Below are 26,502 nucleotides of genomic sequence, written 5' to 3' on the forward strand. Positions count from 1 at the left end.
ATGGTGCACAAATTACAGCATCTGTAATACAGATGTTACGAAGTAAATCAGTTCTTCTGTTACAAAAGCAGATCAAATTCCCTTCAGATCTCGCTAAAGATGGCTTCCAGCGAGAACAGCATCCTTAAAGGACCTGCAGTGATAGCAGATCACATCTCACAGTCCTCCAACAGAGACCTGTGACATAATTTCTAAATTCAGTTTAGCTGAAAAAAAGTTCTGCAGAAGAGTGTGCTTCCGCAGAGACCTCCCTTCACCTAAGAAATACTTCTTACATTTGTACAAAGAGAGCCCTCAAGCATCCTGACCTGAGCTCGGGACGCTTCTTTCCTGCCACTGAAGGCAGTAAAGAGAATCGGAGCGGGTTGTACTGTACGCTCTAGGCAGTACCAGACCCGGAAATTCTCTCAAGAGAGAGCACGGTATCACAGCCTTCAGACTCACGATACAAATATCCTGAAGGAAGAACTTTTACACAATGCTATTAAGGCACCTGTATTTTGACAAGTGGTCATGATATTAGGTGAGATTCTCCACACGACATCAAATCCATGCCCACTGTTTCAGGTTTTAGAACATCCCGGGTTTAGAACTTTCAGATGAAATGGTCTCACTCTCCAGTAAAGATGGCGGACTTATCCAATGGACTCATGGCCGCGTCTCTGGCTTCTTGTTGTTGCTGTTTTAGTTTATGTACTGATGGACTTGTGTGTCAAGAAACGTGTGTGGCTGGCAGGGCACCGCTCTGTGGATTAGGGTCTCTCCTTCCACACTTACACATACTCCAGGGATCAAACTAAGGTTGTGAGACTTGTGCACGCAGCAAATATCTGTCTGCACTGAATCAACTCACCAGCCCCCAGATTTAATTTTAAACTCCAAATAATAAGATGACTAATAATCATTAGTAAAATCCACAGGCAGAAAAAAGGTTTTTTAAAAAAAATCTCTAGATGTTTTTAATTGGAAATTACTAGACACTGAAATAATAAAAAAAGAAAAATTCAATATGAAATCATTAAGAATCTAATTAAAATAATATATAATTCCGAACTCTTTAAGAACTAGAGCTGTAAAATGCACTCCCTGGGTTACTGTACACCATAATCTAAAGTACAAGGTTACCAGCTTTAGTCCCGTTCAATGCTGGGACTTAATTGCAACCTGGACCCTTGAGGGCTCCCAGAGACTCAACCACCAGCGGAAGAACAGACAAGGGCTGAGCCTATGTGCCCCGCACATATGTAGCGGGGTTTGGTCTTCATGTGAGTCTTGAACAACTGGAGCAGGGGCTGTCCCTGACTCCACTGCCTGCCTATGAATCCTGCTCCCCCTAACTGGGCTGCTTTATCTGCTCTCAGTAGCAAAGAGGGGTGGTATTCAGAGGGGACCCAACCTTCTCAGAGGAGAAGGGGGAGGGAAGGACTGAGTGAGGGGGAGGGAAGGAAGAAGGCTGTGATTGCGATATAAAGTGAATAAATAAATTAATGGTAAAATAGATGGATAGAGATAGGTAGGTAGGTAGGTAGGTAGGTAGATAGATAGATAGATAGATAGATAGATAGATAGATAGATAGATAGATAGACAAGACAGACAGACAGACAGACAGACAGACAGACAGACAGACAGACAGACAGACAGATAGATAGATAGATAGATAGATAGATAGATAGATAGATAGATAGATAGATAGAATGGTATCTTTTCCAAAAAGCATTTTCCAAATAGCTTGTCTATGTCTATAATGTCTTAAATCCCAGTCCATAACTCTATTAAAAAAAAATGTGCTTTCTGGAGAAGGAAGAGATTAAGAAACAGAGGTGATAGTGCCTTGAAAAGCAAAGGCAGAGAACACAGAAATTACACTACTTGGGCTATCACAACTATCATCAACCCCTATTTACAAGAAAACAAAACCATTTTTTTTCCACAAAACCATGTTTAACACAAAAGTTAGCCTTGGAGAAACACAATATCTCGCATCACACTTGTGTGACCTTCTATTGACAAAAGCACGCAATGCACCCTGGAATGGGGTTCTCAGTACTCCCATAGTTCCTGATGAAACCAGACACTTTCAGCTGATTTCCACACACTTCTCATCACAAAGCACTCAAGCAGCTGGCCTTCACACACATCTGTGAGAGAAGGACAGCACCTTCCACATCCCAACAGGGCGAGGGTGGGCAGGAGTCAGGGCTCAGGGAATGAGGCGCATGCCTCCACCTAGACCCAGCCGAGCCCAACAGTGCCTCTCCTCCAACAGCTTCACAACGGTAAAGGAAAGATGCCTTGTTAGGGATCCTGAGTCCGCCTGCCTAGAACATATTAATTTTCTCTTTCCATAAAGCCCTCCCTCCCTACCAGTGAATTCCATGTATTACAGTAATAGAGTAATATGCTGAAAAGAAAAACTTTACTATTCATTTTAAAGCTTTTTCTGAGAAATCACAATTTTAAAACTATATTTTAAGCAGTTTTAATTTATGCATCTGTCAACCCATATAGATTACTACAGAAATTTACATGTGAGGTGTTTGACTCTACATCTAAATCTATTTACTAGTGATCAAATGTAATAACTGAATATACACTCAACTACAAACAGGACAGTGAGTGGCACTATAAATATGCCAGAAAACTACAAACAGGACAGTAAGTGGCACTACAAATATGCCAGGAAACTCCATGTGTGACAGTCCTGACACACGCACTAGAAGTTAACAGCAGGCCTCTAACTGCCAGGTGACAATCCCGCAGCAGTGAGCGTCCTCAAGGAAATACTATCTTATGCTGGGTTTACTCTCAGTATTATTGTGTCTGAGGTATTCTCCCCAAAGCTATGTGAGAGAACAGGTGAGCGCATAGATAAAGCAAGACTAGATGTGTGCTAACAACCTCTGAAGACAAGAGGGACACAGGAAAAATACTACTCCATTCTGTTTGTACGCTGTTTAATTCCCATTATGCATTTAGGAGAAGTAAGGCAACTCTGGCTTTCCACAGCATAGGAGCTAAAATTAATTTAATTAGAATAAAAGCGCTAAGTGTCAGAACCTGACAACTGCAAGCAGTTAGTGAACCAAAAGCAAGAAACAGAGCTTCACAGTACAGACATCACAGTGTAGATGGGGTGGGACACAGAACCTTCCTAGTGGTACCAGGAGACTCTGGAATGTAGGAAATGGACGGCACACCTTCAGGAGAGTCACCACAAAGCTACAGGCTGTGCTCCAAACACCTATAGAGATCTGCAGGACCAAGTGTGACACAAAGTCACAGTTGTAATGTGGCTGTCAGTGAGGCGGACCTCAGCAGGGAAGGGTACACAATCACTCACTAACAAGCATTTGTAATGATTTGTGATTCTCACTAGAACTCAGAGGCAGGCACTTGTCAATGGACTTTCAGAATTTCCTAACGAGTACCGCACTTTAACCCTCTCCCCACTGACTCCCTCTCAGTTATGTCTTCTTCAATCATTGTGCATGTGCATGTGTAAAAACTGCTGTGTCAACTGAGTGTTGCCCACATGTTCTTTAGTGGGCCCATTTTAGAATCAGAGACTCTGAGATAGAGGTACCTAATGTCCTATAGCAAATCAGCAACTGCAGATGTAACTGAGTCTGATGGGTTCCACAGGTTTTACTAGCCCCTGCTACACATCTATATGTCCATGACCCACTTTATGAGAGAGAAGCTGAGGGTAAGGTAAGTGGGCCCTGTCTATCTCCATAACTACCCAGGTAGGGGTAAGGGTAAGGCTGACGTAAGGGAAAGATTAAAAGGGGGTAGAGTTAGGTGTAGGTGTAGAGTTAGGGGCAGGGGCAGGGGTAGGCATAGGGGTAAAGGTAGGTAGGGTTTGGGGTTGGGGTAGGAGTTGGATTAGGAGTAGGTAAGGATAGAGGTAGGATTAGTGGCAGGGGTAGGATTAGTGGTAGAGATAGAAGTAAGAGTTGGGGTAAGGGTAGGGTTTAGGTTAAGGGTAAGGGTAAAGGTAAGGGTAAGAGTTAGGCTAAGGGTTAGTGGTTGGGTAAGGGTAAGGATTAGGGTTCGGGTCAGGTTAAGAGTAAGGGATAGGGCTCGGGTTAGTGGTAGTGGTAGGGCAGGAATAAGGGTTAAGGGAAGGAATGGGGGCTGGGGTAAGTGATGTTTCTCATTCTCCACTGTTGACCATCTTTGCAACTCGTAGATTCAAAAATGAAAGTGCTCGCTCCTCACCCTCACAGCAACAGCATCGTGTGCTTAACTGGAATCAAGTGAAGATGGCTGCTTTTAAGGAAAGTCTACAGGGAAGAAAGATAAGACTAATAAAAGCACAGTCACAACTCCACCCGGATTGCTGCTAACAGGAGCATATTCAAATACCTGCATAGCCACAAAACTACACAGCTTTATTGAACTGGCTATTAACTCATGATTAATTAATTCAAACATTCTGAGTGACATCAAATGGATATAAATAGCATTAGTATTACAATTACTTACGTAAAAGTATATGTACTGAATACATAAAATTTAGCACTGAAAACTTTGAAATTCAAAAACCATGAAAGTACGGCTACACAACACTCGGTTCTCTGAATGCAGGACTCAGTTTAAAGCAATGAAAACACTAACTGCATTTTATAGACACAGAAACAACTAAATATGACAGTGAGAAGTAGGCGAGGCTACATGTGAAAGATATAAACAAAGAATTCAGAGAATTCAATGGGTTTTAGCATTACATTATACGCAAATACATGATAGTTTTTCAAAATCTGTACTTTAGTACAGCATTTTAAAAATAACGTCTATAAAATTTTTGACAAGAGGTAAGCTATTAGGACTTACAAGCGTTACTGGTGGTCTGTGGGTTTGTGGATATGCACATGTGGAGGTCAGGGGTCAACTCTGAGGACGCAGTTCTCTCCTTCCATGGAGGCGTCTGCACCTGGCTCCGGCAGCACTGAGCCCGCTCAGCAAGCACTGTTACCCACTGAGTCATCTCACTGGCCTTTTTTTTTTTTTTTAGATATATTCTTTATTTACATTTTAAATGATTTTCTCTTTCCTGGATCCATCTCCCAAAAGTCCCATAAGCCCTCTTCCCACCCCATTTCCCAATCCACCCATGCCCGCTTCCCTGTCCTGGTATTCCCCTACACTGATGCACTGAGCCTTTCCAGGACCAGGGGCCATGCCTTCCTTCTTCTTGGGCATCATTTGATATTGAATTGTGTTTTGGGTATTCCAAGCTTCTGGGCTAATATTATCCACTTATCAGTGAGTGCTTACAATGTGTGTTCATTTGTGAATGGGTTACCTCACCTAGGATGATATTTTCCAGTTCCACCCATTTGCCTAAGAATTCCATGAATTCATTGCTCTTCATAGCTGAGTAGTATTCCATAGTGTAAATACACTACATTTTCTGTATCCATTCCTCCACTGAGGAACATCTGGGTTCTTTCCAGCCTCTGACTATTATAAATAAGGCTGCTATGAACATAGTGGAGCATGTATCCTTATTACATGCTGGGGAATCCTCTGAGTATATGCCCAGGAGTTGTATAATGGGGTCCTCTAGTAGTATCATGCCCAGTTTTCTGAGAAACCACTAGACTGATTTCCAGAGTGGTTTTACCAACTTATAATCCCACCAGCAGTGGAGGAGTGTTCCTCTTTTTCCACATACTTGCCAGTACCTGCTGTCTCCTGAGTTTTTGATCTTAGCCATTCTGACTAGTGTGAGGTGAAATCTAGAGTTAGACAGAGCAATTCTCAAATTCATCTGGAATAACAAAAAACCTAGGATAGCTAAAACTATTCTCAACAGTTAAAAAAAAAAAAAGCAAAAAAGACTTCTGGGGAAATCAGTATCCCCGACTTCAAGCAGTACTACACAGCAACAGTGTTAAAACTGCATGGTATTGGTACAATGACAGGCAGGTAGATCAATGGAATAGAATTAAAGACCCAGAAATGAACCCACACACCTATGGTCACTTGATCTTCGACAAAGGACCTAAAACTATCCAGTAGAAAAAAAAATAGCCTTTTCAACAAATGGTTGATCCATTCTTATCTCCTTGTACTAAGCTCAACTCAAAGTGAATCAAGGTCCTCCACATAAAACCAGGCACACTGAAACTAACAGAAAAGAAACTGGGAAGAGCCTTGAGCACATGGGCACTGGGGAAATATTCCTGAACAGAACACCAATAGCTTATGCTCTAAGATCAAGAATTGACAGAGGGGACCTCATAAAATTACAAAGTTTCTGTAAGGCAAAGGACACTGTCAATCGGACAAAACAGCAACCAACAAATTGGAAAAAGATCTCTACGAACCAACCCTACATCTGACAGAGGGCTAATATCCAATATATACAAAGAACTCAAGAATTTAGACTCCAGAGAGCCAAATAACCCTATTAAAAAATTGGGTACAGAGCTAAACAAGAAATTTTCACCTGAGAAATATAGAATAGCTGAGAAGCACCTAAAGAAATGTTCAACATCATTAGTCATCAGGGAAATGCAAATCCCTAGCCTGTCTTAAAACTCATAGGTGTATTACAATTCCAAATTTACTTGAATGCTTTTAGTTTATTTGCTCCTTTTCAATTTTGGCATAGTCAAATGGATAGCAGAAACCAAAATCTTCATATTTATGGTCAAATAAAAGAAGCATATGCTACATGGTAAACTAGCAATTAATTAAACTCTAATTGAACCTAAAATTATCAACAGTATTATCATGCTTACCACAGTCCTACACAAACACATTCCCACACACATATGGGTGTCACACATAAACACAGAGAAACTCAATACTACTTGGGAATAAAATCACATTTCAATGCATAAGCTGCCCAGCCTTCCACACAGAATTAGTCAATGAGAACATTCTGAGCCTTTAAGACATTTCAAAACCCCCACTAAAACTGTACATTCAATTATTGCTAAAACATTATACTTAGCAACAAAAGTTATAGCTTTAATAATATATAAAATATATATTTGTCTGCCACAAAACACTGAAACTCAATTAACCAGAGAACATAGCAACTAAAGTCCACTCTCTAATCTTTGAGCATTATGATTAATAGGAATTACTGTATGCTTCTATTGTTTTAAATGTTTTGAGAACATTATTACATAAGATAGAGAAGGCTCAGAGTTTAATATTTAAATATGCATGGAATTATGTCTGCTGATTTAAAAATCATTCTACAAAATAGTACACTAAACCAGAACTCCTGTTGAAAAGGTAAGGCTGGACCATGTCACGAGACTGACAAGCCTATTTGTGGGGACCTAGGGCGCAGCCGCCAAGGCCACTGCAGACTTACAGGCAGCTCAGATTTGCCTGGGGGCTGGCTCGGACCAGAAAGCACACATAAACAATGCTGCCAGGTGCCTCACAACAGAGACTTGAGTTGAGAGCTGACACTACTGCACAGGTTTGAGGAGCTACAGAACAGATACAGAGCTCTCTGCTGAGAGCAAGGGGATCTGTAAGAAACACGTGTCATAGTATTTCCCTGAGTGCTGAAGTCCTGCATCCCTGAGTCCTGCTGTAGTGTTAAGTTTGCCATGACAAGGACCCCACTGCCTCAGCCCCATGAGAGTGTCAAAGCTGTCGTCACGGCAGAGTGTAAATACTGATGGTTGTCCAAGAAACATGCACTGTAGCTTTTCCTCCCGACCCCTGGACCAAGGCTATGGCAATGAAGACTGCCTCCTCGTTCAGTGAGCTTCCAGAGTGCTGCGGCTTCTCCGTCAGTCAGTCCACACCACTGGGTCCTAGTTTTCTGTATGGATGTTTGGCTTCTTCATTCCCTCCTTACCCCACTCAGGGTTCTAGGACCCAAGTCGTACAAGAACACAGCACACAGGCAGGCAGGCACAGGCACACACACACACACAAACACACACACACACACACACACACACACACACACTGCTCTCAGCCAGGCTTCAGCTGTTTCCTTTTCCTACTTCTCCATTATTTTGTCTCTCCTTGCCTAGGAAATCCATTCTGGATGACACAAAGTACTTTGTGTATCAAGATGATATAATTCCCCAAATTCCAGTATCATTGAGCAAATCTGTATCATAGAAATTCTGTGCTTTAAAAGTTTGCAAATCACACTACGTCATTTATGTCCCTTTTTCTCTTGGACATCATGACCAATATCTTACCGTGGAGCCCTTTCCCTCGGTTTATAGAAGGACATGCATTAGGAACACTGTCTACTTCTCAAATACACATCAAGAATGAACCCAGAGATGTGAGTGTGTGCCTACTAGGCAGGCACTCTGCCACTGAGCACCGTGTACCCGGCCGCCCGTGGCTTTGATGAGCCAATCTTCCTACTGTAACTCAGTGCCCAGGCCCTCGCTGCGTTCTCCTGCATCTGCCTCCCCAGCACGACAATCACAGCACCACAACACCCAAGTCAGATGGGCAGGCTCAAAGACAGAAAGGTTTACATCACTGGGCTGTTTTATAACCCCAGGTTGGCTGCCTACATTTCTATATTCTAGACATATGATTAAGTCCAGGCCTATTTTCTTTCAGCATATATTTTATTCTTTACATTTAAATATTTTTATGTGACATTTTAACAGAAAAAAAAAAAGGAAGACTTAGCTCTATCTTTGGTCACAAATGGCTAAGAAAATGATCTATTTCCAACCATTTTCTTGGCTAAGTTTAAATGCATCTTTATCATATGTCTACTTTGTCCTTGCCACAGGGTCTACAAGTGGGTGATTGAAGAGCAGGAGAGTGAGCTGCAGTGCTATGGATGCTTTAGCTGGAGCAGAGGAAGCTGTGGGAGTGAGCGCTGCCCTAACGGAGTTTACGGTCAACGGCTGCCCCTCCCCTCAGAGACCTTTCTCAGAAATGTTATCATCTACATGTACAAAATGTTAAATTACAGTTTGTAAAAGGAAGCAAAGGCCCTTGAAAAGGCTGAAAGGAAATCTGGTTATTTATTAACTATGTGGATATTTGGTTTCAAATATACAAAACCTGAACAATTAAAGGTTATTATAAGTGTCCACAGTAATTCTGGTTGTCTTAATAATGTAACTGCTGCCATAAAAATCTTATCTAGGAGGGCAAGAGTATTCTTGTACTCATTAGTGATTAGATTGTTCTCCCCTCTATAAAGGTAATATAACCATTTTTAAATATCTTTACTATAGTTTATAAAACTACATGAAATGAAAAATCTAAAGTACAGTGTCTGAAAAAACAATATTAATACATCTTTCCAAATACTTACGAATCAAGCAATGTACGTTATGGGAGTAGCGAGAATTGTCCGGGATGGTGAAGCTGCCATCACAGATAGCAACCTGACTCTCACCAAAAGGAAGAGTGAAGAAACAAAGTTTATACAGTAAACATCCCAGGGCCTGCAAAACAAAGAAATGGGAACATCATTAGTACTCGTCCATCAGCCACGGAACATAAAACAGCCAAGACCAGAGCCAGCACTGAACCTAAGTGGCAGTCCTCTTGCTTAAATACGCAAGGCCCAGAGCACAGCCCTCAGCCCACCAAGAAAACCACAGCTACGCATGCCTTTAAAAACCAACAAGGCAGATCTTCCTATCTGGGATCACATTACTAATTAACCAAGTAAAATGTTTAAAATTTTTAAAAAAGCCTTTGGTCCAACCTTTCTCTGCTGCATCTGTGATAGGTTGGATAAGCTGCTCTCTGTGTCATGGGTAACGAAAATAAACCTGGCCGGTTCCTTTTGGATGAAAACAGTATCTACTTGTACTGTCCTTATTAGTACTGCCAACTCGACACAGGTACATGCGAGAAGATATCCTCCATCAGATGGCCACAGGCAGTTTATGGAAGCATTTTCATAATTAGTGATTGACTTGGGAGGGCCCAGCCCACTGTGGGTGGGGCACCCTAGGGCTAATGGTGCTGTGTGACTTAAGAAAGCAGGCTGAGCGCGCCACAGGTAGCAAGCCAGGAAGCAACATTCCCCCATGGTCTCTGCTTCAGTTCCTGCCTCTACATTTCTGCCCAGGCTCCCCGAAGTGATGGACACATAAGCTGGAAGATAAATCAAACCCTTTCCTCCACAAGTTGCTTGGTCATGGTGCCTATCACAGCAATAGGAACTCCAATTAAAGGAAACATAAGGAACATAAGGCCCGTTTTAAACAAATTATCTTAAAACTCACTATAAAACATGATTTAAAGACTATAATTCACAATATGAGTAGGTTGTCATCAAAGTTAAGACAACCATCAATAAATATTACTGATCATTATTTCATAGCTTAAAAACTGATGCATAGAGCAGAAGATGGGTAAAGGCCTGTGCCAACAAGTCTGAGAACCTAAGTACAATGCCCAGGACTCATGAGGTGGAAAGGCAAGAGGGGCCTTCAAATTGTTCTCTGGCCTCCACACATACACACAGGCAATAAGTTAGGTTCAATAAAAAGATTTAACTCTCTGGGGCTGGAGAGATCATTCAACCATTCACACGTGCTGCTCTTGCAGAGGATCTGAGTTTAGTTCCCAGCACCCATGTCAGAAGCAAACAAATACCTTTAACTCCAGCTCCACAAGTCTCATGCCTTGTCAGGCCTCCGCGGGTACTAGCACTCACATGGTGCATGCACACACACATCCACACAGACTATCTTTAAAATTAACTCTGCTTCCACAAATAATACTAAACATTTTTCTATACTAATCTGTAGGCTCTGTCTGCTAAACTTGAATGAGTTTATAGAATAAACGTTACAGCAAGAATAAGTCTCTCTACTGACATGAAGAGAAAACATTCTAAAGTACAAGTTTTTTTCTAGAAAAGTAGCATAGTACATTTACACTAAGCTGCCACAATTCAAACCTGTGACACAATTTTAAGAGAGAGAGAGAGAGAGAGAGAGAGAGAGAGAATTTTCAGTTCACAAAATAATCACTTTGTTAGAAGATAACAGTTCAAGCCACAAGGGTAAGGGGCATTTCAAATTCTAAAGAAGTTACCGAGCAGTCAGCACAAGCTGTATCAGCATTATGGCTGATACTAGCTAATTAGAAGATAAGCTTTCTGCTGTCACATTTCCCGCATATCTATTTCACAAATCCACAACTAACAAGTATTTTTATTTCTATGAAGACTATAATATACAGAAACCTTTGCAAGTACAATACCAATTTTAAAATAATATTTTCAATTATAACACTTTTAGTGAAGACATCTCAAAGCTCTAGAAATTCTAATACCTTTACTTGAAAATCTATTTTATAATGCTATTATATAATATGCTATTATATGATGACTAAAATGGTAATGATACTAACTGGAACTACCCAGCCGATATGGTTAAAACAGTAATGATGGCTGGTTTTCTATGGGGAAGATACAAGAAACTGAACATGAGATTCCCATTCAACAACTATAAAAATACTAGTAAAAGCATAATATTTGCATTAAATTACGTATTTTCACCATCCAGATAGCCTTCAATATAAATGCAACCTGCATTTCCACCAATTTTAGCCTGCCAATCAACTCTTGGTCATTTTCATTGGTTTAGATTAAATGTGAGGATGTACATATAAATTTGGCAATGCCAGCTTACTGTAAAAGGAGAGTGGCTGTGGGGCTCTTAGGGTGCAGTACGGAGTACAGTGCTTCCTAGCACACGCCCCACCCCAGCAACGGTGGGAAAAAGAGTGAAATACTTTGCATTGTATAAACACAGTAAGTTCATCTTTAGTCACTTGATACACACACAACAAACTTTGTGAGAAACGAGAAGGAGCGAGTAGGCTGGTTCTGAAGGCCATCATCATGCTCAGTTTTCTTCACAAAAAGCCAATTAGCATTTCTATTCAGCATCCTGGATGTCAAAATAAAAATAACTTCAAGGGAACTCTCAAGGGAACAAACATTTTTTAGCAAAATATAAAATGTTCTATGACTACTTCACCTGAACACTGTAATTCCTTTAACAGTATATGTTCTTGAGACAAAACAATCAAATACAATTTTTCATCAAACTGAAGAGACTCACACCTGAAATGAAGGGGTTTTCTGTTCCATTTGCACTAAGTGCAACATGTCATAATTCGTCATGGGCATGGAAACAGACACTATGTTGACACTTTTTTTCCTTTTAAATCTTTATGTACTTATTTACACATACACTAAACCTCATTTTAGAAGTCACAAATGAAGAACAATCCCATACATTGCAATAATATACTAGATAACAACTTTGTGCTTCAGGGAGAAACAAACCACCGGCTGGTTTCGAAACCGTGGTGAGGCCGTGGTAAGGCTGCAGCGGCGGCGGCTGCTGTGCTGCTGGAATAGTCCAGGCACTAGGAACTGAAAGGAGTCACAAAAGGAGGCCAGAATAGGGCTCGACTGTCACTTCCTGGAATCATTCCACTTTATAGATTAATATCCAACTCACTCTGCACTCTGTATTACACATAATCATCAATATTTCTATAAGTTATCAAATCAATCCAATGTTAATGCCAAGGGCGGGAAATTTAACTGAATCAGAGACTGGCACAATGTCAAAATAATTAAAGCAAATTTTGTTCCAATTTGGTTTACTCTTAACATAGTTTAAAACTCAACTACCTTAAGAATCACTGACCAAAAAATAAATAAACAAATAAATAAATGAACAAATAAATAAATGTGTTGCAAGATCCCAAATATTTGATGACCTTGCAAGACCATCCATCTCCTTCTTGGGTTTGCTATGGCTTCCAAGCCCGGGAGGGAGCAGGCCAGGGGAAGCAGCGAGCAGAGTCGCGGGCTTACACTTACACATGTGGAGCTGGCACGGGGAGCCAGGCAGGGAAGCGCTCACCACTAACCCTGGACACCTGGGTGGGACACTTGGAATCCAAGTTCTAAGGAGACAATAAACTCTAAAAGTTGTCTGACCTCCACTCATATGCTACAGCATGTGGCCTTACACAAAATAGATAATATTTGAATTAAATTTAAAAAAAAAAGAAAACTATCTCATTTCTTTTGTAAGCCCTGCAATTATTTTTTAACATACTCTGATAATATGCTCTTGAAAATGCAACTACAGTTATTGTTCAATGCACTCAGTTTGAGAGAGTTGCTTAGACTAGTAAATACAATCCAAAATGTATTTTGCTTACAAGTTTGAAAAAGATATGAGATTCCAAACAGGTTTTTTTTTTCTATACATTAACACTATCTATTGGTATAATTAAATCCAGATAAATATATACTAAATAAGAGTAGTTAATGACATATTTAGAATTAGAAAAAGTTTACTTGTATTAGTTTCCACTCAAAACATCATAAAATATTTCAGAAACTTATAGTGTAATTGCTTAACAATTCCACCCAGATTTTCCATATTGCCATCAGCCAAAATCCCACTCATTCAAAACTGAAAACTGTAAGCATTCACCTATAATCTAAACACTAAAAATGGTTGTGGTGGCAGCTATGGTACCTACAAGTATCCCATCTCCTCAACAAGAGCATCCCGTCTCCTGACTTGGAAGATGAAGCACCCCAGCATTCTCCTTAGTAAGATGCTCCTGGCTGCAGGGTAGCCGCCTCTGGGAGGCAGCAGCACATGGGGGGGGGGGGGGGAAGAGGGGGGGACTCAGCTACAAGCACGCACAGCCTTGAGCCTTACCCAGATGTCAGCCTTGGTCGTGATCGGTTTTCCTCCGTAAAGGTTGATCATTTCTGGGGCTCTATATGACAGGGTCGTGTATCTGGCAACAGGAATTAAACAAAGGAGATGCACTCAAATACAAAAAGACAGGTAAGATAGGCTTCTATAAAACACAACCTAACAGGCTCTTTGGGTTCAGAAATATATAGAAATGATACTGATTTTAAAATCTATCAAGAGTTAAATGAAACAAGACATAGATAGCATCCATAGACACTTATTCAGCAACTGCAATAGTATCTCTAATTATATAAAAGTTGAATTTTCTTTATTAATAAAAACTTAAAAGATAATCTATTGAAAATAATTTCTGTTGACTTACATGAAATAATTCAGTTAACTATAACAGTCTCCTTATCAAAATATTTTCATGTATTAAAAGTAAAAAATGAATTCTCAAAATTTTATTTCATCCCTTTCCTAAGGAGTTTGGTTTATAGATGTTAATGCAATCAGTCACACACAGTAGTAAATGTTCTGAGATTTTATAACTCTCTTTAAGAATTATCTTGTTACTGTAACTCAATTATACACATTATGTACAATTCTAATATGAAGACCAGCCTAAGTTCTTTGGAATTGAAAGACACTATAAATCAATATTCATTAACAAAAACCTCATATCTCCTAAGAACAGAAATTTTTAATCAAGTAGTAGTCAAATCTCATAGCAGAAATCATAAGAGTATGAACAGACAACCTTTATTACAACAAAAAATTTTTTAGTGTTTATACACTTTATTTTACAAGAAAATCTAATCACAACATTCTAACATCTTACTTTTCTCAAATTACTCTTCCAGGTAAGACATCTGAATGTATTACTGCAGAGGAACCAGAATATAAGCTTCATAACGGCAGACCACTGATCGTTATATCCCAGAACCAAACAGAGTTGGCCCTGGTGCATGCTTGGGAACTCAAGAATCAGACCACCAGCCTTACACTGAGTCACAAAGGATGGGACCTCCTCATGAGCTTCCCACACCATATTCCAAACCTCATAAACATGTAACTGAGCCTAAACTATATCCCACAATGCACTGAGCCTGAACTATACCACACAATGCAACAAATTAAACATCTAACAGATCAGAGATACTTGAGACCTCAAGTAGCCACTAGAAATATTCACCCAAAAGATGTTATAATTACATGGACCCTAAGAAGCCAACATACAATGTTCCTATCCTTGCGTTCTACTGGATGTGTCTGCATGTTTACTGAGGGTTTGTTCTTACAGAAGCTAATACGTCGTTCTAAGCTGTTTTCTGAGTAGAAATACGTAGTCTATAGTACACGCTACTATTATAACATATACTATATGTCACTATTATAACATTTACTATACAGCCTGTGTAACTGTATTATACAAGTAGGTCAGATTGAGAATCTATGATGAAGGAGACTACTGAGAAGACCCTATCCTGATAGACTGCTGTCAACTGTGTCACTTCAGGAAGTGCTCTAAGACAGTCTGTTCCATTTTCTAAAGCTAAAAACCAGAAGAGTTAGGGTCTTACAAGTACCCTGGCACCCACTGAAAATACAGGTTGTAGAAACATAAGGTATGTGTGGTATGTTTCCAGAAGGCTTTGCAATAATCCCCTGAAAGCAAGGGGATTATTGCAAAGTTTAATAAAGCAAATACTTCATGCATGCTCAGCATTTAAACTTTTCCTATAGCTTTTAGTACATGTAATACTCACACTCTTAACAACAGCTAACATGGTTCAAGCAATTTACACCTTCAAAAGCACCCGCTGTTCCATTTCAGTGAACACAAAGACACTAGGCTGAACTCAAAAGACACTTAAGGAGATGGAAAGGTGACTCAGGGGGGTTAAGAACACTCTTGCTCTTACAGAAGACCAGAGTTCAGTTCACAGAACCAACATGGTGGCTCACAACCATCTCTAAGTGTAGTTCCAGGGGATCCAATGCCCTCTTCTCACTGCCACAGGCACCACACGCGCACACACACATGCAAAACACTCGGACGCATATCGAAATAAACCTTTTTAAATCACTTAAATTTCACTTAATCGTTCTATTAGCCAATTCTACATGTTTCATTATTAATGTTACCACACAGACAAAAAAATTATTCATGGTATTTACTGACTGTCTATTAGACTATCTATTCATATATTAATCATTTTTATTTTGAAGAAATTTACAAATGGAATATAATATTTGTATTAATGAGGCTAGCTATAGACTCAAGTTAATCAAAATATCTATAAGACAAAATGAAATAAAGATAAAAACTTACTTTTTAATTTCTTCTTCTACTACATTAACACCATCTTTTTGAGGATTGAGGAATTTATTAGTGGCGCTGCCAAAGTCACAAAGCACATAATGTCCAGCATCATTGAGCAAAATATTTTCTACCTTAAGTAAAGAAAATCAATGATTACTATTTTCAAAGTAAAAGTTATCTGTATTTTAACCTGTTGGGATCAGATATATGTAACACATACATCTACACGCTTATGTATACACATTATACACACACACATACACATGTATATTCAGACAGATAACACCTAAGCCAGAGACAGATGGACCAGAGCAGGTACGCACACTCCTGATGACCCCAGAACTCAGGAAGCAGAGGCAAGAGGCCAGAAGGGTTTGTAAAACTGCTCGACCCTAACCTTCGAAGTTCTCTCTTTCTCTGAAGGACAGCTGGGCGCTGTCAAGAATCTCCTGAGTGCCTCTCCATTTTCCTCCATCCCTAGACCTTAGCCCACATACAGACAAGGAGCAGTGAAAAAAATTTAAAATCCATTTCTGACTAACGCCCTTAGTTGAATATTCACATGCAAACTGCTTGAAACCAGATGTGCCATTACTTTGGAATTATTTTTTTATATTTGGGGCCACATTCAAGAATAAGACAAAACTCATTCATATTTTATATTCACCGTATACATTACTTCTGACAATTTTATTCAACATTCTAACTGTAACCTGAAGCATGTGGCCAGGTTTTTTTACACTCATATCAAGTCTCAAAAATTTTAAGAAAGTAGCATTTTCAAATGTAGATTTTTCTGATTCAGCCTATACCATCATTTTTATTTAAAATTCCTACAGTGAAAAACACAATCTTAAATTAATACTTTAACTTGAAAATCATAGTTCAAACAACTAAAACAAATTGTGACTATTCTAGTGTCCTGAATACTGCAACGCAGGTCCAGAGAGAGCCCCACTGCTGTTTCTTAGTATTTACGTCATAGCACAGTTTGCTTAATTTTTCCCACTCTGGTTCTCTTATCCAGAAAAACAGGGAAAATAATAGTCATGACATGAAATTACTATTAAAATAAAACAAGTTAAAACACTTGTACTCAGAACATGGCCTGGAATATGTAAAGGACCAAATAAATTACTATTACTCTGGCAATGTCTTTTGTTTTTATTCTTATTTACATTACTAAAATAAAGTTTTAATAAATAAATAAAGTTTTAATAAATAAATAAAATAGTTTGTTTTAGCTTTCTTTCATGACCATCAACACTAAATGTCACTTATTTTTATCATAAAATATAAAATTGTATTTAAACATCCAAAACAGGCATTCACTTATTTATTTACTAAACGATTAGTGAACCTCCGCTGTGTGCCAAGCACTGTTCAAGAACATACATCTAACACAAAAACAAACCAATACCAAAGGCCTCAGGAACCTTCGGTTCCTTCCAGTGAGAAAGGTCAGAAAATAAACACCAGGCATAACTCAAAAGCAAGCTGCACGGCGTCTTGGGGAGGGGCAGGGGAAGGGAGAGAAAGAACGGGCATTTCAAATTTGAAGTGTAGAGCAAGTGCTGCCCGGTTCCTACCTTCAGATCCCGGTGGATTATGGGAGTCTTGCACTGATGCAGCCGTGCGACAGCTTCACAGGTGTCACAGAAGATCTGGAGGACTTCCGACTCGGAAAAGCCTGTCTGCAGCTTCTTATTCATCTGGTTCACAACCTGCCCGGCTAAACCAGAAGTGACTCTGAGGCCACACCCACACAAAGCCAACACCCAGACGTGCCCACCCAGCACAGCTAGAACCCGCTGACTCTCGAAAGGGCCTTATACTACTGCACTGGTCCATGGCATGCCTTCCTACATTTTCATCTCTGAGATCAGAACCAGAGAAAAGATCTCTGAGATCAGAATAGGAGAAAAGATCTCTGAGATCAGAACAGGAGAAAAGATCTCTGAGATCAGAACAGGAGAAAAGACAGTATCTACCTAATACTATTTGCTATCTTTTAACATTTAGCCACTTCCAAAATTGCCAGATTCCTTATGATTAATGAGTTATTTCTTTGGAGCAGTAGTCACCCAACACTGTTCTGTATTGGATAAAGTGTGATAAACAAATATATATATAGTGTTTTATAGGAAAAATAATGACACAGATATATGATTATAATTTATACTAATGCATAGTAAGAATATGTGAGAGCTCACCTGGGAAATTTGAATTTAGGTTGGGGCAAGGACAGGAAGGGGGAGAACAGAACAATGTATCTCAGTGAGAGTCACATGGACACAGAATGATGACAAACTAACAGGGTAGTGATGAGTTTTGTGCACAAACATCTCCTGACAACAAATAACACTTACAGGGCTGGCACTGATGCAGCCAAGGAGGCAGGAGGGAAAGGTGAGGCATGTCTGACAAGTCAGACACTGACAGCTGCTGCATGTCATATTTTTATCTCAAAAGCCAAAGAGAACTATCGATCTGACGGTTTAAAATATAACCTTGATTTTAGGTTAAAGGGATCTGATGAATTAAGCCACTAATGCTTTATTCCTATTAAGAAATAATAGGACTGGGAGAAAACTCATCCGTAACCTTGCCCACTGAGGACCAGACCAGCTGTGGACCTGCCAGACAAAACCTGCTGCCCACACACACAGCAGCCTGACTGATAGAGGAAACAAACTGCTTCTGATTGGAATCCCGCTCTGCAGGAAGGAACTGGCACCTGTCACTGCCAGGCCGAACTTAAACTCACGATTCCCCTCACCTCAGCCACTTCAGCATACCCACCCAGCATGAGCTGCCACAGCAACCACGGGACCATAAACCTACCAAAGGCTCCCGGCTGGGGAGACCACAGATCTGGATGGAGACGGTGCTAACAGTGTTTCTTGCTAAATGGAAATGTTGTCAAGCTGCCTTTTTAAAAAACATTTATTATGTATACAGCATTCTGCCTGCATGCATGCCAGCAGGTCAGAAGACACCAGATCTCATTACAGATGGGTGTGAGCCACCATGCGGTTGCTAGGAACTGATCTCGGGACCTTTGGAAGAGCAGTCATTACACTTAACCTCTGAGCAGTCTCTCCAGCCCTCAGACTGCCTTTTAAACATTCGTGTTCATTCAGACACAGAGACAGGGTTCTTCTCACCCTTGGTCATGGAAGCTTCTTTTTCTTTCAATGGCATAAGTTAATGCAGAGTCTCTTAACTACCAAAGATTTCAGAACGTGTGCCAGTTGCATGTTCAGTCCTAAATATCGCCCCAGCACTCTCTTACTCACAGACTGCCCCCCCATACACACACACACACACACACACACACACACACACACACCATATTCACATCCCACTGAGAGGGAGAGCGCTAGGTGCTTCTATCTCTATGGGAATCCACCCCAGGAGAGCCCGAGAGCCAACAAGACCATAAAAGACAGGAAGCGGAACTACCCCACCAGTCACAGTTGCCAGACAGACACGGACGACCTTTGACAAAGTCAGCAACACCACCCTGCCAGGCTCCACCCACAGCTGCTGACTGACAGATGTACAAGCAATAATGAGCAACTGCTGCTTTCTGCTACTAAATCCTCAAGTGTTTTGTTATTAAGAAAAAGCTACTATACAGAAAAAAGCTACTATAGAGAAAGCTACAACTTAGAGAAATTAATACAAAGCATCTTCCAAAATAAACTTAGAAAGTCACACATTGCCATAATTTGTTCCTAAGTTATTCCTAAAACAATAGAAATGTACTCAAATCACCAGTGAGCTCCAGAAGTCTGCAGAACACCCTATCTCTTTAAGTCAGCAGCCCTCAGCTGTCCTGATGCTGCAATTCTTTCAGTTGCTCGTGTCGTGGTGACCCACAACCATAAAGCTATTTTCATTGCTACTTCATAAGTGTAATTTTTCTACTGTTATGAATCATAATGTAAATATTTGACGAGCAGGATATCTGATATGTCACTCCCATGAAAGGGTCATTCAAAACTCAAAGGGGTTCATGCCCACAGGTTAAGAGCCCTGATTTAACTGTAAACCAGCCAGTTACGTAGTACCAAACCGTGAATTTAGAAGCAAAAGGCAACAATGTCTGTAAGCACTGAGACAGAGACTGGAGCAAGTAATGTACTGACTGCAGAACCCCCTCTCCGACCCTCCCACCCCGCCAGTGTGCCTGCCCTGTGTGTGTCACTGGCTCCCCCATCTTAATACACACATGACTGCCACAAGAAGTAAAGGAGAGAATTTGTTGTCTCATCCCCTACTCCTCTAAAGCACTCCTCCCCCATGGGAGATTCACATGAGAAAAGAAACCATGAATTCTCAGCTCAGGCTTCTGCATTCCTCCTTTTAGGATAAAGCTGCCGACCCAGAGGGTGCACTAAGATCTGAGATACACACAGCAAAGTTCCCACACACGACACCACAGAGCAGCAAAGCACAGGATCTGAGGAGCCTTACAACAAAGGGAAGAAACTAGGCAAGTGAAAATGTGGGCAATTATTAACCCCAGGAAAATCAGCTGTGCACAAAGAAAAATGTAATTATACACTAGTACACGTTACCCCTGAATGATAAGCAAAATAATAAAAACACTGACTTAGTCCACAGTAGAGAGAGTGACAAAACCAGAAAGAACACTGGCAGTTTCGTCCCGAGAGCCTGCCCTAGGGCCCACACCACCCTAGCTTCCGAGGTTCCTTCATGTGTATGCTTCCAATGTTCACCAAGCACACCAACTCCCACTGACAAGACAGCATGGAAATTCAGAGGAGAACCTGAGAGGGGGCATCTATGCATCTTAAAGTGACAGACTTTCAAGACAGAGCCTGTCAGGAGGCTGCTCAGCCAACCCATGGCTAAACAGATCTATTGGGCTTTGGGTTTTTCCTGCTGAGATTCCAGCTGCTATTGTTTGTTTTGTTTTGTTTTCTGGGAGTCTATGTAGCCCTGACTGGCCTAGAACTCTCTATAGACAAGGCTGGCCTTAAATTCAGATATTCACCTGCCTCTGCCTCCCTAGTGCAAGAATTAAAGACGTGTGGTTCTACAGTAGCTATTGGGTTTTTTTAACCATATACATAAATTACTATATCTATATCTATATTTATAGATAGATAAATAGACAGACAGACAGACAGCTAGATACACACACATATGCATGTATGCACCACATGCATTCCTGGGGCCCACACAGGCCCTAAGAGGGAGTTAGAGTCCCTGAGCCAGGAGCTGCAGGTAGTTATAAGCCAGCACATAGGTGGCTGGCCCTGAACCTGTATCCTCTGCAAGCCCCGTCAGCACTCTCGAGCACTAAGCTTTCTCCGGCCCCAGTGGGAATTATTTTTTCAATTTTAAAATTCCTGTGAAACAAACCTTGCTGATTCAAACACCAGGTAAATATTCCTTTTCAAAACCCAAGTGAGTGACACTCTGCTTGCAGGCAATAGACTGAGCCCTCCCCCTCTCCATCTCTGTTCTCCCCCTCCTCACAGAAGACAGGGGTAGTTTCTATGTTATTACTACTGAGGCAGGCAGTGCAGGAAAACATTTCTCTTAAATACTATTAAGTCTAGATAAAAGTGGCTTCCTATTTTCTGACACAAATGAATAAAAAGCATTAAGATTACGTATTAAAATGCAGGTTCTATGGGGTTAGAGAAACATCTCAGTGGCTAAGAGCACTGGCTGCTTTTCCAAAAGACCCAGGTTAAATTCCCTGGACCCTCATGGCAGTTCACAACTGTCTGTGACTCCAGCTCCGGGGGATTCAATGCCCTTACACAGATATATACACACAGACAAAACATCAATGCACATAAATTAAAAATTTTAAAATCACATTTTAAAAAATGCAGGCTCTATAACTTGAAAGGAGAATCAGTTCACAAAGCATCTAGGGCTATATGAATCCTATCTCACAGAGAACTCAACAGTGGCTGAGGAGACAAGTCAGTAGGTACAGTGCTTGCACTCAAGTGTGCAGACCTCAGCTGGAATCCAGAGCACGTGTAAGAAAGTAGGCGTGGCAGCAGGTACCTATAATCCCAGTGCTGGGGAGGTAGTAGGCGTGGCAGCAGGTACCTATAATCCCAGTGCTGGAGAGGTAGTAGGCGTGGCAGCAGGTACCTATAATCCCAGTGCTGGAGAGGTAGTAGGCGTGGCAGCAGGTACCTATAATCCCAGTGCTGGAGAGGTAGTAGGCGTGGCAGCAGGTACCTATAATCCCAGTGCTGGGGAGGTAGTAGGCGTGGCAGCAGGTACCTATAATCCCAGTGCTGGAGAGGTAGTAGGCGTGGCAGCAGGTACCTATAATCCCAGTGCTGGGGAGGTAGTAGGCGTGGCAGCAGGTACCTATAATCCCAGTGCTGGAGAGGTAGTAGGCGTGGCAGCAGGTACCTATAATCCCAGTGCTGGGGAGGTAGTAGGCGTGGCAGCAGGTACCTATAATCCCAGTGCTGGAGAGGTAGTAGGCGTGGCAGCAGGTACCTATAATCCCAGTGCTGGGGAGGTAGTAGGCGTGGCAGCAGGTACCTATAATCCCTGTGCTGGAGAGGTAGTAGGCGTGGCAGCAGGTACCTATAATCCCTGTGCTGGGGAGGTAGTAGGCGTGGCAGCAGGTACCTATAATCCCAGTGCTGGGGAGGCAGAGACAGGAAGATCCCCAGGGCTCATGGTCAGCAGGCCTAGCCTACTTCATGAGTAGATCCAACTGAGATGCCCTGTCTCAAAGCCAGCGCAGTATAAGTCCAATGGCCGCAAGCGGGGTTGGTAAAAGGCACTTGCTACCCAGCCTGACAACCAGAGTTTGATCCCCGAGACCCGCATGATGGAAGGAGAGATGGAAGGACTCTCAAGTGGTCCTGGGACCTACACACGCATGGACACTGTTGTTTGTGAGTGCCTTCATTCACAAGCACACGCACACATATGCACACAAAGAAATGTAAGAGAAAATATGTTTAAATCTCCTATAGGCGCAGCCACACAGATACACACAGATACAGCATGTGCTGCCTAAATGTAACAAATTTAATATGCTTTACTGTAGATCTTGCAATGCTAATTCTTTGTTGGATTACAAAAGAATTATACAGACAATCACAAATATAACTTCACTGGCTTAGGTTTCTTGTTTTGAACCCAATTATCACTTTGTTTAATTCTCCATTTGCAGGCTCTTGTCATAATTATAAATTATCATTAGATTTTAAATAAGTTTTAACAGCATGTATAATTAAGTCATTAAAGCTGAAATTGCAATAAAGCATCTAGAATAAGGTAGCAGCTGCCCTGGAGAAACCTCAGACCTCATGTTCCATGGAAAGGGACGTTCTTTTTAGTATACTACAAATGAAGACAGATACTTACCTCGACAATATTCCATTAAGATAAGCACTTCCCATACATTATCACTAATTGAATTGACAGCACAGTCCAAATAACCAACAATATTTTTGTGGCCAGATAGCTCTTTCTGTGAAAAAAGAAATAAAATCTTTAAGATTGGAAAATATAAACCTTAAACTTTTAAGAGTGATGATTGTAAGTGTAAATAACTAGATTAATAAATTCCTAAAAGCAGGAATAAGGTATGAGAGTACAGTATTTCAGTCAGTGATTTTTACGGCTTCATTGAAAATTCGATACTTATATGGCAGTTATTGTCTAAGATGTATAACCAATGATCATTTGTTTATAAGTTCAATCAGGAAAATAATAAAAGCAATAATCTACCAAGGGCTGGAGACTTGGTTCAGCCAGTGGAGACACTGATCCCAGGCCTGAGGACCTGAGTCCAGTCCCCAGGACCAACAGGGTGGAAGCCATGTCCCCTAAGCTGCCCCCTAAGCTGCCCGACCTCTACGCACACCGACCCCCCCCAAACTAAACAAACATAAGCTAGAAGCAGTCTACCAAAGCAAGTGTATTACATAGTCCTCTGAAATTCAAGGATAAAGTATTAGAATTCTAGTAATATTTATGTTAAAAAATAAAGGAATTGCTGGGAGGCAGAAGCAGACAGATCTCTGTGAGTTTAAGGCTAGCCTGCCTTACAGACAAAGTTCTAGGACAGCCAAGGCTGCACAGAGAAACACTGTCTTAAAAACCAAATAAAATACAACATAAAATAAAAATCAAATAAAGGAACTAAGTTCTAATGTTAATAAACTAGTTTCATGCATTTTTCCTAAACATTATAGCTTATGTAGGAACAAGTGGCCAAAACATCTGTGAGAAAGAACTCATAGATTAAAGATACTTAGTGCTGTGTTCAAGGAGATAACAAAATGGAAAGTCTGACAATGTTTCCTCGTAGTACAAAGTCACCACCAGCATACCGCGACTATACAGACGGTTGAAGACCACTTAGGGATCAGTATTGCTTTAACATGGATAAACATCCTAAAACTGCTATCATCCATATTACACTGGGTTTCAACTGTGCAAAACAGTTTGTAGTCAGAACTCCTGAACAAAAAACATGTTAGTTCATACAGTAAGCAGTGGGTGCCCGAACAGCAGTTGAAGACCATGTCTGCAAAGGTCTCCCCACTATGCCTTGTTTAAAGACAGAGACTTGACTGGAGCTGCTGCTAGCATCCTCTCCTTGTGTCAGAAGTATACTAACTCTACGGAGTCAAAGAGAATCTCTTAGAAGCATCACCTGACAATAAAAAAGCTGATGGTGGATGAGCTCAGGCAGGAAACAGATGCTGGGACACTGGCAGGAAGAGAGGGGATTCAGGGAAATAGTGAGAGGCGTAGAGATTCGCCTGGGAAAGGTGACAAGATGGATATAATAAACCAGCAAGTAGCTAAACTGAGGGGAGAATGAAGGTGGAAATCCGGGCTGGAATGCCACTGAAAAACAGGTTTCTACACAGCGGTGCATTATCTAGGCCCAAGTTAGGAAACTCAATCTAGGCTTCCCCATTATCTCGAAGCAATTCTTTTTCAATCTGCTTGCTAATATCTTTATCTTTAAAATGTGTCAAAACCTAATCATCTCTAAACTAGCTAAGAGAAAGAAACAACTGGAATTCAAAAAACCAGATGACAAAAATACACTTCTTTATAAGTGTTGTTATGAAGAAGGAAATCCCCTGAGCAGTGAGGTATGTGGGACTGGCATTAACTAACGCTCTCTGTCAGTGGGACTGCTGGGAAGAACATACGTGGTGCAGCTGGTACACTAAGTCTGGCTGCTCCTCAAACATTTACAGAAGAACCCAAGCATATAAGCCAAAGTGAGAAACTACTCATGAACATGAATACATGTGTACACAGCAGTAGCTAGTCACACACATGCACATGCACACAGCAGCAGCTAGTCACACACATGCACATGTGCACAGCAGCAGCCACACACATGCACATGTGCACAGCAGCAGCAGCTAGTCACACACATGCACAAGTGCACAGCAGCAGCAGCTAGTCACACACATGCACATGTGCACAGCAGCAGCAGCTAGTCACACACATGCACATGTGCACAGCAGCAGCAGTTAGTCACACACATGCACATGCGCACAGCAGCAGCAGCTAGTCACACACATGCACATACGCACAGTAGCAGCAGCTAGTCACACACATGCACATGTGTACAGCAGCAGCAGCTAGTCACACACATACACATGTGCACAACAGCAGCAGCTAGTCACACACATGCACATGTGCACAGCAACAACTAGTCACACACATGCACATGTGCACAGCAACAGCTAGTCACACACATGCACACGTGCACAGCAGCAGCAAGTCACACACATGCACATGTGCACAGCAGCAGCAGTCAGTCACACACATGCACATGTGCACAGCAACAGCAGCTAGTCACACACATGCACATGTGCACAGCAGCAGCAGCTAGTCACACACATGCACATGTGCACAGCAGCAGCAGTTAGTCACACACATGCACATGTGCACAGCAGCAGCTAGTCACAGCAGACAAAAACTACAAGCAGCCCAGATTCCTGCCTATCAGCTTTTCTATACAACCAGATACACTGGGATGTTGACAGAATGTCATGTGGTAACAGAAAGGAAATAAAGTACTGAGGGGCACTACAATGTCTATGAATCTCACAGGCAATGGGGTAAGAAAAAAAGAAACCCAGTTATCCAGTTATCAGAAATGTTCAGAGCAGAAGTCCCAAGCAGACAGGGTGCTCGCTGGGGCTGGAGGAAGGGAGCACGGAATGGGCAGGAGTGGCAGACAGGGTGCTCACTGGGGCTGGAGGAAGAGAGCACGGAATGGGCAGGAGAGTGGGCAGACAGGGTGCTCACTGGGGCTGGAGGAAGAGAGCACGGAATGGACAGGAGAGTGGGCAGACAGGGTGCTCGCTGGGGCTGGAGGAGGGAGCACGGCATGGGCAGAAGAGTGGGCAGACAGGGTGCTTTCTGGGGCTGGAGGAAGAGAGCACGGAATGGGCAGGAGAGTCGGCACACAGGGTGCTCGCTGGGGCTGGAGGAGG

At 41.5% G+C, this 26,502-nt stretch overlaps 1 protein-coding gene across 2 annotated transcripts in view; it reads right to left on the reverse strand.

Annotated features, from left to right (window-relative positions):
* Positions 1 to 26,502, reverse strand: part of Bmp2k (BMP2 inducible kinase) — a 102,484-nt gene that overhangs the window by 44,079 nt on the left and 31,903 nt on the right. For both annotated transcript variants that reach the window (XM_052198541.1, XM_052198540.1), the window contains exons 3-7: positions 23,393 to 23,498; positions 17,590 to 17,732; positions 16,010 to 16,131; positions 13,693 to 13,774; positions 9,285 to 9,417 (exon numbers count right to left, since the gene is read on the reverse strand). In XM_052198541.1, coding sequence (XP_052054501.1) covers positions 9,285 to 9,417; positions 13,693 to 13,774; positions 16,010 to 16,131; positions 17,590 to 17,732; positions 23,393 to 23,498 — 586 coding nt within the window. The remainder of the gene's footprint in view (positions 1 to 9,284; positions 9,418 to 13,692; positions 13,775 to 16,009; positions 16,132 to 17,589; positions 17,733 to 23,392; positions 23,499 to 26,502) is intronic.

Source organism: Apodemus sylvaticus, chromosome 11 (assembly GCF_947179515.1).
Source record: "Apodemus sylvaticus chromosome 11, mApoSyl1.1, whole genome shotgun sequence".
In the NCBI taxonomy this organism is placed as follows: Eukaryota; Metazoa; Chordata; class Mammalia; order Rodentia; family Muridae; genus Apodemus; species Apodemus sylvaticus.